Source organism: Scylla paramamosain, chromosome 41 (assembly GCF_035594125.1).
Source record: "Scylla paramamosain isolate STU-SP2022 chromosome 41, ASM3559412v1, whole genome shotgun sequence".
Lineage (NCBI taxonomy): Eukaryota > Metazoa > Arthropoda > Malacostraca > Decapoda > Portunidae > Scylla > Scylla paramamosain.
In genome coordinates this window covers 557,501-571,051 of record NC_087191.1, presented here as the reverse complement: position 1 = coordinate 571,051, position 13,551 = coordinate 557,501, and the positions used below count along the sequence as shown (strand labels likewise).

At 40.8% G+C, this 13,551-nt stretch overlaps 1 protein-coding gene across 1 annotated transcript in view; it reads right to left on the bottom strand.

The window, feature by feature from the left end:
- LOC135092775 (importin-9-like) overlaps nt 1–13,551 on the bottom strand; it is a 41,713-nt gene that overhangs the window by 17,327 nt on the left and 10,835 nt on the right. The window contains 5 exon segments of the mRNA XM_063991451.1: nt 4,267–4,633; nt 5,009–5,156; nt 7,979–8,225; nt 12,033–12,131; nt 13,474–13,551. The exon segment at nt 13,474–13,551 is cut by the window's right edge and continues 74 nt beyond it. Of these exon segments, the coding sequence (XP_063847521.1) occupies nt 4,267–4,633; nt 5,009–5,156; nt 7,979–8,225; nt 12,033–12,131; nt 13,474–13,551 (939 nt within the window).

Here is a 13,551-nt window from a genome sequence, read left to right as displayed (position 1 = left end):
CAGCAGAAATGCAAGAATAATGAAAAATAACACATGAGCAGACAAAACACAAGACGAAATACTAAACATGCAGAAACAAGACAACCTGAGATAACAGAATACAAAACAGACACAACTCTCCATAATCCACAATTAAAACAACAACAACAACAACAACAACAACAACAACAACAACAACAACAACAGCAGCAGCAGCAACAAACACACCTGTCTGTAGCTTCCTCCTCCTCCTCCTCCTCTTCCTTTCTATTTTCTTATTTCAACATCCTTTTTTCTTCTCTCTTCTTCCCCCTTTTTATCCTCTCTCCTTTACATCTTTGTCTTGATCTTCTCTCTCTCCCTAGCCCCTACCTCCTCCTCCTCCTTCTTTTCATAACAACACAACCTTCCCACAATAAGGACAAATAACAAAAACACTTTATTCATAGAGGCATTGAGTTTTTTTTTTTTTTTTATGTAGGAGGGGCACTGGCCAAAGTGAAAAAAATAAAAAAAAAAATAAATAAATAAAAAAATAACAAAGTCCCACTAAAATGCCAGTCCCTGAGTAGGGTTCGAAGCAGTAGTCAAAAATCGAAGGATAAGTGTCTTGAAACTTCCCTCTTGAAGGAATTCAAGTCATAGGAAGGTGGAAATACAGAAGCACACAGGGAGTTCTAGAGCTTACCAGAGAAAGGGATGATTCAGAATTCTGGTTAACTCTTGCACTAGAGAAGTGGACAGAATAAGAGTGAGAGAAAGAAGAAAGTCTTGTGCAACAAGGCCATAGGAGCAGGGGAGGCATGCAGTTAGCAGGATCAGAGGAGCAGTTAGCATGAAAATAGTGGTAGAAAATGGCAAGAGATGCAATATTGTGGCAATGAGAAAGAGGTTGAAGACAGTCAGTTAGAGGAGAGGAGTTGATGAGATAAAAAGCTTTTGATTCCACCCTGTCTAGAAGAGCAGTATCAGTGGAACCCTCCCAGACATGTGAAGCATACTCCATACATGGACAAATAAGGCCCTTGTACAGAGTTAGCAGCTGTGGGGGAGATAAAAACTTGTGGAGACGTCTCAGAATGCCTAATTTCATTGAAGCTGTTTTAGCTAGAGATGAGATGTGAAGTTTCCAGTTTAGATCATAAGAAAAGGACAGACTGAGGATGTTCAGCATAGAAGAGGGGGACAGTTGAGTGTCACTGAAGAAGAGGGGATAATTGTCTGGAAGGTTGTGCTGAGTTGATAAATGGAGGAATTGAGTTTTTGAGGCACTGAACAATATCAAGTTTGCTCTGTCACAATCAGAAATTTTAAGAGAGATCAGAAGTCAGGCATTCTGTGGCTTCCCTGCAAGAACTGTTTACTTCCTGAAGGGTTGGATATCTATGAAACGACGTGAAAAAGTGCAGGGAGGTATCATCAGCATAGGAGTGGTTAGGACAAGAAGTTTGGTTTACAAGGTCACTTATGAATAATAGGAAGAGTGGATGACAGAACAGAACCCTGAGGAACACCACTGTTAGTAGATTTAGGAGAAGAGTAGTGACCATCTACCATAGCAGCAATAGAAGGGTCAGAAAGGAAACTTGAGATGAAGTTACAGAGAAGGGCAGAACCCATAGAAAGGTAGTTTGAAAATCTAAGCTTTGTGCCAGACTCTATCAAAAGCTTTTGATATATCTAAGGCAACAGTAAAAGTTTCACCAAAATCTCTAAAAGAGGATGACCAAGACTCAGTAAGGAAAGCCGGATCACCAGTAGAGCAGCCTTGACGGAACTCATACTGGTGATCAGATAGAAGGTTGTGAAGTGATATATGTTTAAGAATCTTCCTGTTGAGGACAGATTAAAAAACTTTAGATGGGCAGGAAATTAAAGCAATAGGACGGTAGTTTGAGGGATTAGAACAGTCACCCTTTATAGGAACAGGATGAATGTAGATAAACTTCCAGCAAGAAGAAAAGGTGGATGTTGACAGTTGAAAGAATTGATTAGGCAAGATGCAAGCACAGAGGTGCAGTTTCAGAGAACAATAGGAGGGACCCCTATTAAGTCTTCTGAGGATTTAGGCCAGCGAGAATATGGAAAACATTGTTGCAAAGAATTTTAATAGGTACAGTAAAATCCCTCTTATCCGGCATCAACGGGACCGCTGACATGCCGGATACTTGAATAGAAGTGAAATTATGTCCACAATCACCACCCTACACTCACGCATCTTACCATAACAAAGATCAGCTGATCTGATCAGCTGCTTAAATGTAAGCACAACACGCTTCCTCTTTTCTACAAATTTAGGCATGATGAAGGCGTCAGGCGATAAACAGTGCACACGCGGGACTAAGTCACTGAGTAAACACAGTGCAGTGGGCCGCGGGTGGCGCGAAGCAGTGCGTTCTGGTGGCGAGGGGACAAAGTATGCCTCGCGCGGGAATTTTAATCGATTTTATGAGTACACGTTGATTTTTTATTGATTTTAAGGCTCGGGAAGAAATGTGCCGGATACTTGAAGCTGCCGGATACTCGAATGCTGGATGAGAGGGATTTTACTGTAGCATGAAGTAGTCAGAGGGTGAAGGAGAGGGAGGAACAAGCCCTGAATCATCCAAGGTAGAGTTTTTAGCAAAGGTCTGAGCAAAGAGTTCAGCTTTAGAAATAGATGTGATAGCAGTGGTGCCATCAGGTTGAAATACAAGAGGGAAAGATGAAGAAGCAAAGTTATTGGAGATGTTTTTGGCTAGGTGCCAGAAGTCATGAGGGGAGTTAGATCTTGAAAGATTTTGACACTTTCTATTAATGAAGTAGTTTTTGGCTAGTTGGAGAAGACTTGGCATGATTCCAGGCAGAAATATAAAGTGCATGAAATTTTGGTGATGGAAGCCTCAAGTACCTTTTGTGGGCCACCTCTCTATAATGTATAGCACGAGAACAGGCTGTGTTAAACCAAGGTTTGGAAGGTTTAGGTCGAGAGAAAGAGTGAAGAGTGCACACCTCCATGCCAGACACTATCACCTCTTATGCGCTCGGCACACAGAGACAGGTATCCGACGCATAAACAGTAGTCATTCCAAGGAAAATCCGCAAAATACCTCCTCAGGTCCCACAAACTAGCAGAGGCAAAATGCCAAAGGCACCTCTGCTTAGGAGGATCCTGAGGAGGGATTGGAAAGATAGGACAAAATATAGACATGAGATTGTGATCGGAGGAACCCAATGGAGAAGAGGGAGTGACAGCATAAGCAGAAGGATTAGAGGTTAGGAAAAAGGTCAAGAATGTTGGGTGTATCTCCAAGACGATCAGGAATACAAGTAGGGTGTTGCACCAATTGCTCTAGGTTGAGGAGGATAGCAAAGTTGAAGGCCTGTTCACCAGGATGGTCAGTGAAGGGAGATGAAAGCCAAAGCTGGTGGTGAACATTGATGTCTCCAAGAATGGAGATCTCTGCAAAAGGGAAGAGAGTCAGAATGTGCTCCACTTTGGAAGTTAAGTAGTCAAAGAATTTCTTATAGTCAAGAGGAGTTACGTGAGAGGTACACAGCACAGATAAATTTAGTTTGAGTGACTCTGTAGTCATAGCCAGATGGGAGAAAACTTGGAAGATTCAAGAGTGTAGGCACGAGAGCAAGTTAAGTCACTGTGCACATAGAAACAACATCCAGCTTTGGATTGAAAATGAGGATAGAGAATGTAGGAGGGAACAGGAAAGAGGGTACTGTCAGTTGCCTCAGACACCTGTGTTTCAGTGAGGAAAAGATGAGGTTTAGTAGAGGAGAGGTGGTGATCTATAGATTGAAAATTAGATTGAAGACTGTGAATGTTGCAGAAGTTAATGAAAAAAAAGTTGAGAGGGGTGTCAAGACACTTAGGGTCAATACCAGAAGAACAGTCCAACCTGGGGACATTTGTGGTTCCCTCCCAAGATGGGGACTCGGAGGCTGGTGTAGGAGTCACCATGATAATTTTGAGTGAAGGCTGTGTGTGTAATTAGGTGCTTGTAGTTTTGTGTGGAGGAAGAGAGTTGTCTTTAGACAGCAGGCTGTGACTGCCCACTTGTGTTGTGTTATATAAAGGGAAATGTTCAGTGAGGTCACAGCTGGATTTAATGATAGGTTCACAGCACCCCCTGATCCAGTGCTTTAGACCTCACTGGGAGTAATTAGCATTTCAGCAGGTGCCTAATGCCTCCTCTGTACAGAAGACAAGGTGAGAATAAATTTGATCTGCAATGTGAACAAAACCAAGACAAAACCTTCCCACAACACAGACAAACAACAACAAGAACACACCTTATCTGTGGAGGCATTGAGTATAGAAGCCAAGGTGGGAATAAACTTGGTCTGCAGCGTAGTGGAGCAGGCAGGACTGGCACACAGCTCCCTCACCACATCCTGCACCAGTGCCACCAACACAGGGTCATTATTAGCCTTGATAAACACTGCCAGACACAGGGTGGATATGCGGCCCACATTGGCAGCCGTGAAGCTTGCATCCACAGACACCACAGTACAACAGGTCTCCAGAATGAGGGATAGGACTTCAGATGACGCCTGGGTAGCCAGATTGACAAGGCCATCTAGGATTGCTGGGAGGTACGCTTGCAATGCTCCTGGCCGCCCACTTCCCTTGAGGTAGTCGCAGAAGCCCCACACAGCCCTGGGGGGAGTGGTGGGGTGAGTGAAGTGGTGGCAGGGGTGAGGCCAGGGAATGGATAGGGTGGTGATGCACTATTGCAGATTATAAGTGAGATTAGGTGGCAGCCAGAGAGAGAGAGAGAGAGAGAGAGAGAGAGAGAGAGAGAGAGAGAGAGAGAGAGAGAGAGAGAGAGAGAGAGAGAGAGAGAGAGAGAATAAAGTAGTAAAATATCAAACTAGAAAACCTAAAGTAATATATGCATCTACTGACCAAAACATTCATTCACTTGTATAAAAAAAAAAAAAAAAAAAAAAAAAAAAAACACAGAATCAATGAAAAAAACACACCTGAACAAAAATACTGCACAGGAACACCACGCCACAGCCACCCACTCACCTCACACCGGACACTCTGATGATGGGGCTCGGACTGTGATTGAGAGCTGACACTGTGGCCTGCAGGAAGCGATCTAGCATTTCCTCAGTCACTGCCTGGCCAAACCTGCTGCCACACCACAGCGCTCGTCCCGCCAGGAATGGGGACACTAAAGATCAAGAGGCAGGTGAGTACACAGTGAGTTCACAGAATACAAAACAAACAAGAATAGGAAGACTTAAGCTGACAAAATACAAAAATAATAAGAAGAACTGGGCTGACAGTACATAACAGCTGGAAATAATAGAGCCCAGGCTGACAGAATACAAAACAAGCAAGAATAGGAATGCATGAAGCTGACAAAAAAATAAATAAATAAATAAAAATAAATAAATAAATAAAATAAATAAATAAATAAATAAATAACAAGAATTGAGCTGACAATACATAACTGGAAATAATAAAACACAGGCTGACAAAATACAAAACAAAGATAACCCAAGATGACCAACCAATCAAGCAGACTATACAATACAAACAACCACGGTTGGCATAAAAAAAACTTTCCTTGTTTTTTTTTTTTAATATTTTACAAAAAACTTTCCTAGTTTTTTCTTTTTTAAATATTTTACATATCAAAATTTATTTCTATATCATATTGATAAATAAGGTCTACATATGTATATATACATAAAAAGTGTAAAAGTAGTCTAGCCTGACCCATTCATTTCATGTACAGTACAAGTTAACACAGGCTCTGTCCAACCAGACCACACTGTATCAGAATGACCTAAACAAGTGTCTGTTCTTCATTAATAGTAAGTGTCAAAATCTTTCAAGCTCTAACTCCCCTTGTGATTTCTGGCACTTAGCACCTCCAATAACTTTGCTTCTTCATCTTTCCCTCCTTTATTTCAACCTGATGGCACCAGTGCCATCTCATCTATTTCTAAAGCTGAACTCTTCACTCAGATCTTGGTAAAAACTACCTTGGATGATGCTTGTTCCTCCCTCTTCTTCACCCTCTAACTACTTCATGCTACCCACACATAGATGCTAATCCTTCACATAGATGTTTTCCACTGGCCTAAACCCTCAGAAGACTTAAGGACCTGATGGGGTCCCTCTTATTGTTCTCCGAAACTGTGCCTACATGCTTGCACCTTACCAAGTCAAACTCTTCCAACTCTGTCTGTCAACATCTACCTTTCCTTCCTGCAATTCTGCCTAAATTCAGCCTGTTCCTAAAAAGGGTGACCATTCTAGTCCCTCAAACTACCATCCTACTGCTTTAATTTCCTACCTATCTAAAGTTTTTAATCAATCTTCAACAGGAAGATTCTTAAATATCTATCACTTCACAACCTTCTATCTGATTGCCAGTATGGGTTCCATCAAGGCCTCTCTGGCTTTCCTTACTGGGTCTTGGTCATCCTCTTTTAGAGATTTTGGTAAAACTATTGCTGTTGCCTTAGACATAAAAGCTTTTTGGTAAAGTCTGGCACACAGCTTTGGTTTCCAAACTACCCTCCTATGGCTTCTATCCTTCTCTCTGTAACATCTCAAGTTTCCTTTCTGACTGTTCTTTTGCTGCTGTGGTAGATGATCAGTGTTCTCCTAAATCTATTAACAGTAGTGTTCCTCAAGGTCCTGTCCTGTCACCTACTCTCTTCATTATTCACCAATGATCTTCTAAGCCAAACTTCTTGTCCTATCCACTCCTACACTGATGATACCACCTTGCACTTTCCCACATCTTTTCATAGATGTCCAACCCTTCAGGAAGTGAACAGTTCTCACAGGGAGGCCAAAGAATGCCCAACTTCTGTTCTTTCTAAAATTTCTGATTGGGGCAGAACAAACTTAATATTGTTCAATGCCTCAAAAACTCAATTCCTCCATCTATCAACTTGACATAACCTTCCAGATAACCATCCTCTCTTCTTCAATGACACTCAGCTGTCCCACTCTTCTACAGTGTACACCCTCGGTCAGTCCTTTACTTATAATCTAAACTGGAAACTTCACATCTCATCTCTAGCTAAAATAGCTTCTGTGAAGTTAGACATTCTGAGTAGTCTCCACCAATATTTCTCACCCCCCAGTTGCCAATTCTGTACAGGGAGCCTTATCTGTCCATGTATAGAATACACTTCACATGTACTGGGGGTGGGGGGGAATCCACTCATACTGCTCTTTTAGACAGGATGAAATCAAAAGCTTCTCATCTACTCAGCTCCTCTCCTCTAATGACTGTCTTCAGCCTCTCTCTCATCACTATAATGTTGCATCTCTTGCTATCTTCTACTGCTATCTTGTCAACTGCTCTTCTGATCTTGTTAACTGTAAGCCTCCCCTCCTCTCATGGCCTTGCTGGACAAGACTTTCTTCTTTCTTTCATCCATACTCTGTCCACCTCTCTAATGCAAGAGTTAACCAGTATTTTAAGTCATTCATCGCTTTTTCTGGTAAACTATGGAACTCCCTGTATTTCTGTATTTCCACCTTCCTATGATATGAACTCTTTAAAGAGGGAGGTTTCAAGACACTTATCCTTTAATTTCGGACTACCACTTTCAATTCTGTTTGGGGACTGGCACCTCAAAGGGTTTTTTTTTACTATATTTTTGTTGCTCATGGCCATAAAAAATAAAATAAAATAAAAAAATAAAAAATAAAATAAAATAAAATAAATAAAATAAATAAATAAATAAATTAATTAATTAATTAATTAAAAAAAACTTGTTTTACTCTAGATTACTTTTTAACTGCTTTTCAAAGTGATTTATACATAAATATGAATAATAAGATAAATAAAACTCCTCAAAAAACAATAAATCCCCTCAAAAAACAATAAAACCTCCCAAAAAAGTGGGATGGGTAAAAAAAAAATAAATAAATAAACAAATAAAAATAAATAAATAAACATGTTTTTAAAACCCTGCAAGCAACACAAATGAGACACAAGAAACCAAACCAACAAGCACTCACAGTTGGGGTCGAGATCAGCCAGCACCACAGACTGGATGAAGTGCGTTACATCAAACTGGAGGTGACCCTTGGCGACCTGGTCCAGAATTAGATCCCGAACTGATCCCAAGGCAAGCATGACAGCCTCGTGAGTCTTCCACCAGGCGGGGTCACCAGCTGCCCTCTGCCCAGCCGCCCTCTCCAGATGCCTCCCCACAGCTACCACCAGCCCCTGGCCACACTCCTCTGCCAGCTCCTGACACAGCGCCTGCACAACAAACACTGGTTAGCCTAAGTTCACCTCTTCACTGATCTTTGTTGATAGTAGGCACCACACATCAACATGAGGAAGAAAGAATTAAGAATAATATTTCTTCCTTCCTATGACTTCAACTCTTTCACGAGGGAGGTTTCAAGACACTTATCCTTTAAATTTTAACGACTGCTTTGACCCTGTAGCACCTCAGTAGGCCTTTTTTTTTTTTTATATATATATAAATATATATATATAAAATAAAAAAATAAAATAATAATAATAATAATAATAATAATAATAATAATAATAATAATAATAATAATAAAATAAATAAATAAATAAATAAACCTTTTGTTTCACTCTAGATTACTTTTTAATTCCTTATTTAAACTGATTTACATATAAATATGAGGAATAAACAAAAAAATTAATTAAAACAAAAAACAATAACAAAAAAAAAAAAAAAAAAAAAAAAAAAAAAAAAATCCAACCCTGATGAAAAACCATAGATTATGACTACTCATCGGTGCTAGTACTTGGCAGACTGCTTTTTCTATGTGTGTGGTGAGCTTTTTGCAAAATCAGCTAGAAAACACTGCTTCAACGGGTGTATCTAACCAAAAGAAGCATATCATGCTTACTTTGGAATGCCAGTTGGTGACCAGGATAAATGTTGGGCTCTGCATGTCATCTGTGACTACTGCTACCACACTCTCAAAGGATGGTTCAGAGGAGAGAAGAGAATAATGCATTTTGCCATCCCTCATGTCTGGTATGAGCCCTCAGACCATTTTACGGACTGTTATTTTTTTATGTTGGACACAACTAGAAGAAACGGGAAAAATGCACCTCCTATTGAGTACCCTAACACTCCCTCATCTACAGCACTTGTTCCTCATAACTCAAATGACCTAGCTTTGCCACAGCCTCCCTTGAGAGATCAACCCTGTCCAGCAGAAGCAAGCAATGACAATCCTCAAGAGGAACAAGAAGCAGCAGCTGCTGGGAGCAGATGACACTGAGTGGCTGGTGTTAAGTGTCCCTACTAGCCCAATTAAAAGGACATCAATGACCTCATCAAAGAAATGGCCTTGACAAGTCCAATGAAAAAGCTGCTTATTTCCAGACTGAAGCAGTGGGACTTATTGGATGACAGTGTCAGAATTACTTTCCAAAGGAAGCAGCACCACAGCTTTTTAGTGTACTTCACTCTTTGAGATGGGTTATGTTACTGTCATGACATCAGAGGACTCTTCAATGCTATGGGCATTCCCTGTAACACCTCTGACTGGAGGCTCTTCATTGACAGTTCATTGAAAAGCCTAAAGGCTGTTTTACTGCATAACACAAATCAGTGGCCATCGATTCCTTTGGCTCATTCAGTGCACATGAAAGAAGAGTGCCAGAACGATAATGCAATGAAGTATGACCAGTTCAGCTGGGAGGTCACTGGCAACTTCAAAATGGTGACCTTCTTAATGGGCCTTCAGGGAGGTCTCACCAAGTTCTCTTGCTGTAAGTGCCTCTGGGATAGCCAAAATACAGCTCTTCACTATGAGAAGAGGAACTGGCCCTCAAAGACTGGCTATAAGGCTGCAGTCGATAACATAAAACAAAAAGCTGCTAGTGGAACCCTCAAAAGTGCTGATGCCATCTATAAACATTAAACTAGGTCTCATCAAGCAGTTTGTTGAGCTGCTTAATTTTGCCTTCAAGCACATTCAGAAGCTGTTTCCCAAGGTGTCTGAAGCAAAGCTTAACCTCTTCAATACAATAATGCATTTATAAGTGCCATAATTATATCCTATTTTAGGTGTTGTTGAGCAATCCCATATCCTGTTTTGACTTGTCTTGACAGGCTCCGTATATTGTCCTTGAGGCTCTATTACTCCTCCCACTCTCTGTTCCCACCAATCACATAAATGAGCTACCCCATGCCACATCCTCTATCCTAAATGAGGAAGTCTCATTGGCAGAACCTTACATCAAAGTTCCCCCCTCCATGGTTCTTCCCTTATCTTCCATATTCCACTATCCTTCTCCCCTCCACCACGGAGGAGACTATGGGGGGTACAATTCCCCCCTCCCTGGTTCATTCCTTGCCCTCTTACCCTCCTCTTCCTCCCTCCTCCCTACATTCTCTCTACCCAGGGATGGGAGACAGTACGTGGGGTACAGTTCCCCCCCATCATGGTTCATTCCTTGCTCTCTCTCTCTCTCTCTCTCTCTCTCTCTCTCTCTCTCTCTCTCTCTCTCTCTCTCTCTCTCTCTCTGTGTGTGTATGTGTGTGTGTGTGTGTGTGTGCGCTGATACAGCTGGGATGGTCATCTTATGACCAATTCTTGATTACTGATGAATGAAGGCAATGGATGCGTGTCTAATTTTTTTTACGAGAGAGAGAAGAGAGAGAGAGAGAGAGAGAGAGAGAGAGAGAGAGAGAGAGAGAGAGAGAGAGAGAGAGAGAGAGAGAGAGAGAGAGAGAGAGAGAGAGAGAGAGAAATTATAATATTTTTATTAGAAATTAGATAAGTTACACTTGCGAGCCTATGCCATATTTGAGTAAAGCATGGTTTTTTAAACATCCAGAGTGAAAGGTTTAAAACAGGAGTGTTTGTGGGACCTCAACTGAAGCGACTTATGAACTCTGTGAGCTTTCCTGGGAAACTGTCTGTGGTGGAGCAAGCAGCGTGGACAAGCTTTATTTCTGTAGTAAAAGGATTCCTTGGAAATCACAAGGCAGAGAACTTCATGGAAATCATTGACAACCTTGTGGACATGTACCAGACCATGGGCTGCCGGATGTCATTGAAACCGCATGTACAACATGCTCATCTTCATGATTTCAAAGAAAACATGGGAGACTACTCAGAAGAGCAAGGCAAAAGATTTCACCAGGACGTTAGCTCGTTTGAGAAATGCTACAAGGGACGATATGATGAAAGTATGATGGCAGAGTACATCTGGAATCTTTTGCATGAGAGCAAAATGGAATACAATCATGTCTCAAAGAAAAATTTCTTTTTGAAAAATGTTCACTGCTTTATAAAGAAGGCTGATTTTGGACTTTTTACTCAACATTATTGTTTTATTATTATTTTCATATTGACAAATTTTAATTATGTTAAATATGATTAATTTGATTTAAAAGCAGATACTGTGAAATATTTTTAATTACTTAAGCACACTTCACCATAAATAATAAATAAAATTTCTCCCCCCCCCAAAAAAAAAATTGATCTGAAGTTCAGAGCTGAAGTTTTGGACTTATTGACAGTACAGTAGTGCTTATTTTTACCCTAAAGAATCAGAAAATTTCAGTTTTAACCTCATGGATAAATATATTGTTACTCAATGAATTATCAGAACAAAGGAGAATGACTAAGAGGATGCAGGGGATGAGCATTCCTTACAAACAAGACTGAAGCTTTTACATCTGCACTCCTTAGAAAGGTGTAACTTAAGAGGAGACTTCATAAAGGTCTGCTTGTGGTACAGAGGATATAATAAGACTGAGAGAGAGAGAGAGAGAGAGAGAGAGAGAGAGAGAGAGAGAGAGAGAGAGAGAGAGAGAGAGAGAGAGAGAGAGAGAGAGAGAGAGAGAGAGAGAGAGAGAGAGAGAGAGAGAGAGAGAGAGAGAGAGAGAGATAAGATAAAGAAACAAAATAAGAATAAGAACATGAATTAAACTACAAGACAATAGTGTAAAAGAAACAATATTGATAAGGAAAATAAATAAAAAAAAAATTGAAAATAGTATATAAAAAAAATAGATAAAATAAACAGCAAGATAATACTAGACATACAGAAGAAGCACCCCACCAGCAAGAGGTCCTGGGCTGATATCCTGACAGAGTAGGCAAAGCTGTCCTCGTCTTCATCCTCCACAAACGCATCGGGGTTGTTGCTCCAGTTCTCAATCTGAAGGAGGGGAGCACATGGGGTTAGACAGAAAGGTCAGGGTGAGAAATGACAGAAGGAACACAGATTAGGTAAGGCAGAGTGAGGAATGGCTGCAGGAACACAGGTTAGATAAGGCAGGGTGAGGGAATTAAGGTACCGCTTGCCTGATGGTATGTGTGGTTATGAACGAAAGGAAAAGGAGCAAAAGGAGTAAGATGAGGAGTGATAGAAAAAATGGGGTACGAAGAAAAACACGCAGATGAACAGGAAAAGAAGTGTAATATGGCTATAATAAAATGTGTGGTGTAGCTATGAAGGACAGCAGGAGGAGGAGGAGGAGTGGTGATGGTAAGATGAGGTACAAAGGATAAATAGAAGCAGAGGTACAAAGAAAAGAAGCAATAATGGTGGGAAGGAAAAAAGAAGCAAAGGTAGAGGAAAAGGAGTAGTAGTAATAATGGTGGTAAGATATACTGAACTATGAAGAAAAAGAAGCAGAACAAAGAGAAAAAGGGGAAGCAAGAAGAAAGGAAGAAGGGGGATGAATACCAATAATGATGTTAAAATGAGGTATAGAAGACAAAAAAAAGAAGCCGAGTAATAGAAAAAGAAATTAAATAAGTTATATCATGAATTCTTAGAACTCTCTACCGTCACCTACACTGTTACCTCTATCTCCTTCAGTGGATATTTTTTGTCACAGCTGCCCCTCTCTCCTGTCACTCATACTGTTCCTTTTCTCCCAATGTGATAGTTTTCCTTCCCCCTTCCCTCTGTCTGCCTCCACAGTGCCTCATCTCAAAATGGAATAACAAGTACTATTATGAGTATCAAGAAATCACCAAGTTTGAAAAGGATTCTTACTGTGACATCTACTATTTCCTCTTTGGCTTGTATTAAGACCTTTGCTTTTTTACCACAGAGATGATTAACTGAGCTCTTAAAGATCTTCTCTTGTTAATAATATGGATATCTTGGTTAGTAAATTGTAAAACCACCCTTAGAAACCTGTGTAACTTCACATAAATAATGTTTTAGAATCTGGCAGTTTTTTTCTAGTGACAATTCTTATCATCCCAATTCTCTCTCTGTACCAAAGCCAGCAAGAAACAAGTACTATTATGAATACCTACCAAGGAATCACCGCCTGAATAGGACTCTTACTGTCATCTCTACTATTCCCTCTCTCTCCTACAGCAGCAATTCTTATCATTTCTACTCCCTCTGTATACTGTGCCCTACTTTGACACTCCCTCACTGTGCCCCCCCCCCTTGCCACTCCCTCACTGTGCCCCCCCTTGCCACTCCCTCCTTGTGCCCTGCCTTCGCACTCCCTCTGTGTGCCCCACCAGTGCCTCACCTGATCTTCTGTCATTTGCATGTAGAGGAGCAGGAAGTAAACAAGGTCAGCCACACCGCGTCTCACCAGCTGCTTGTG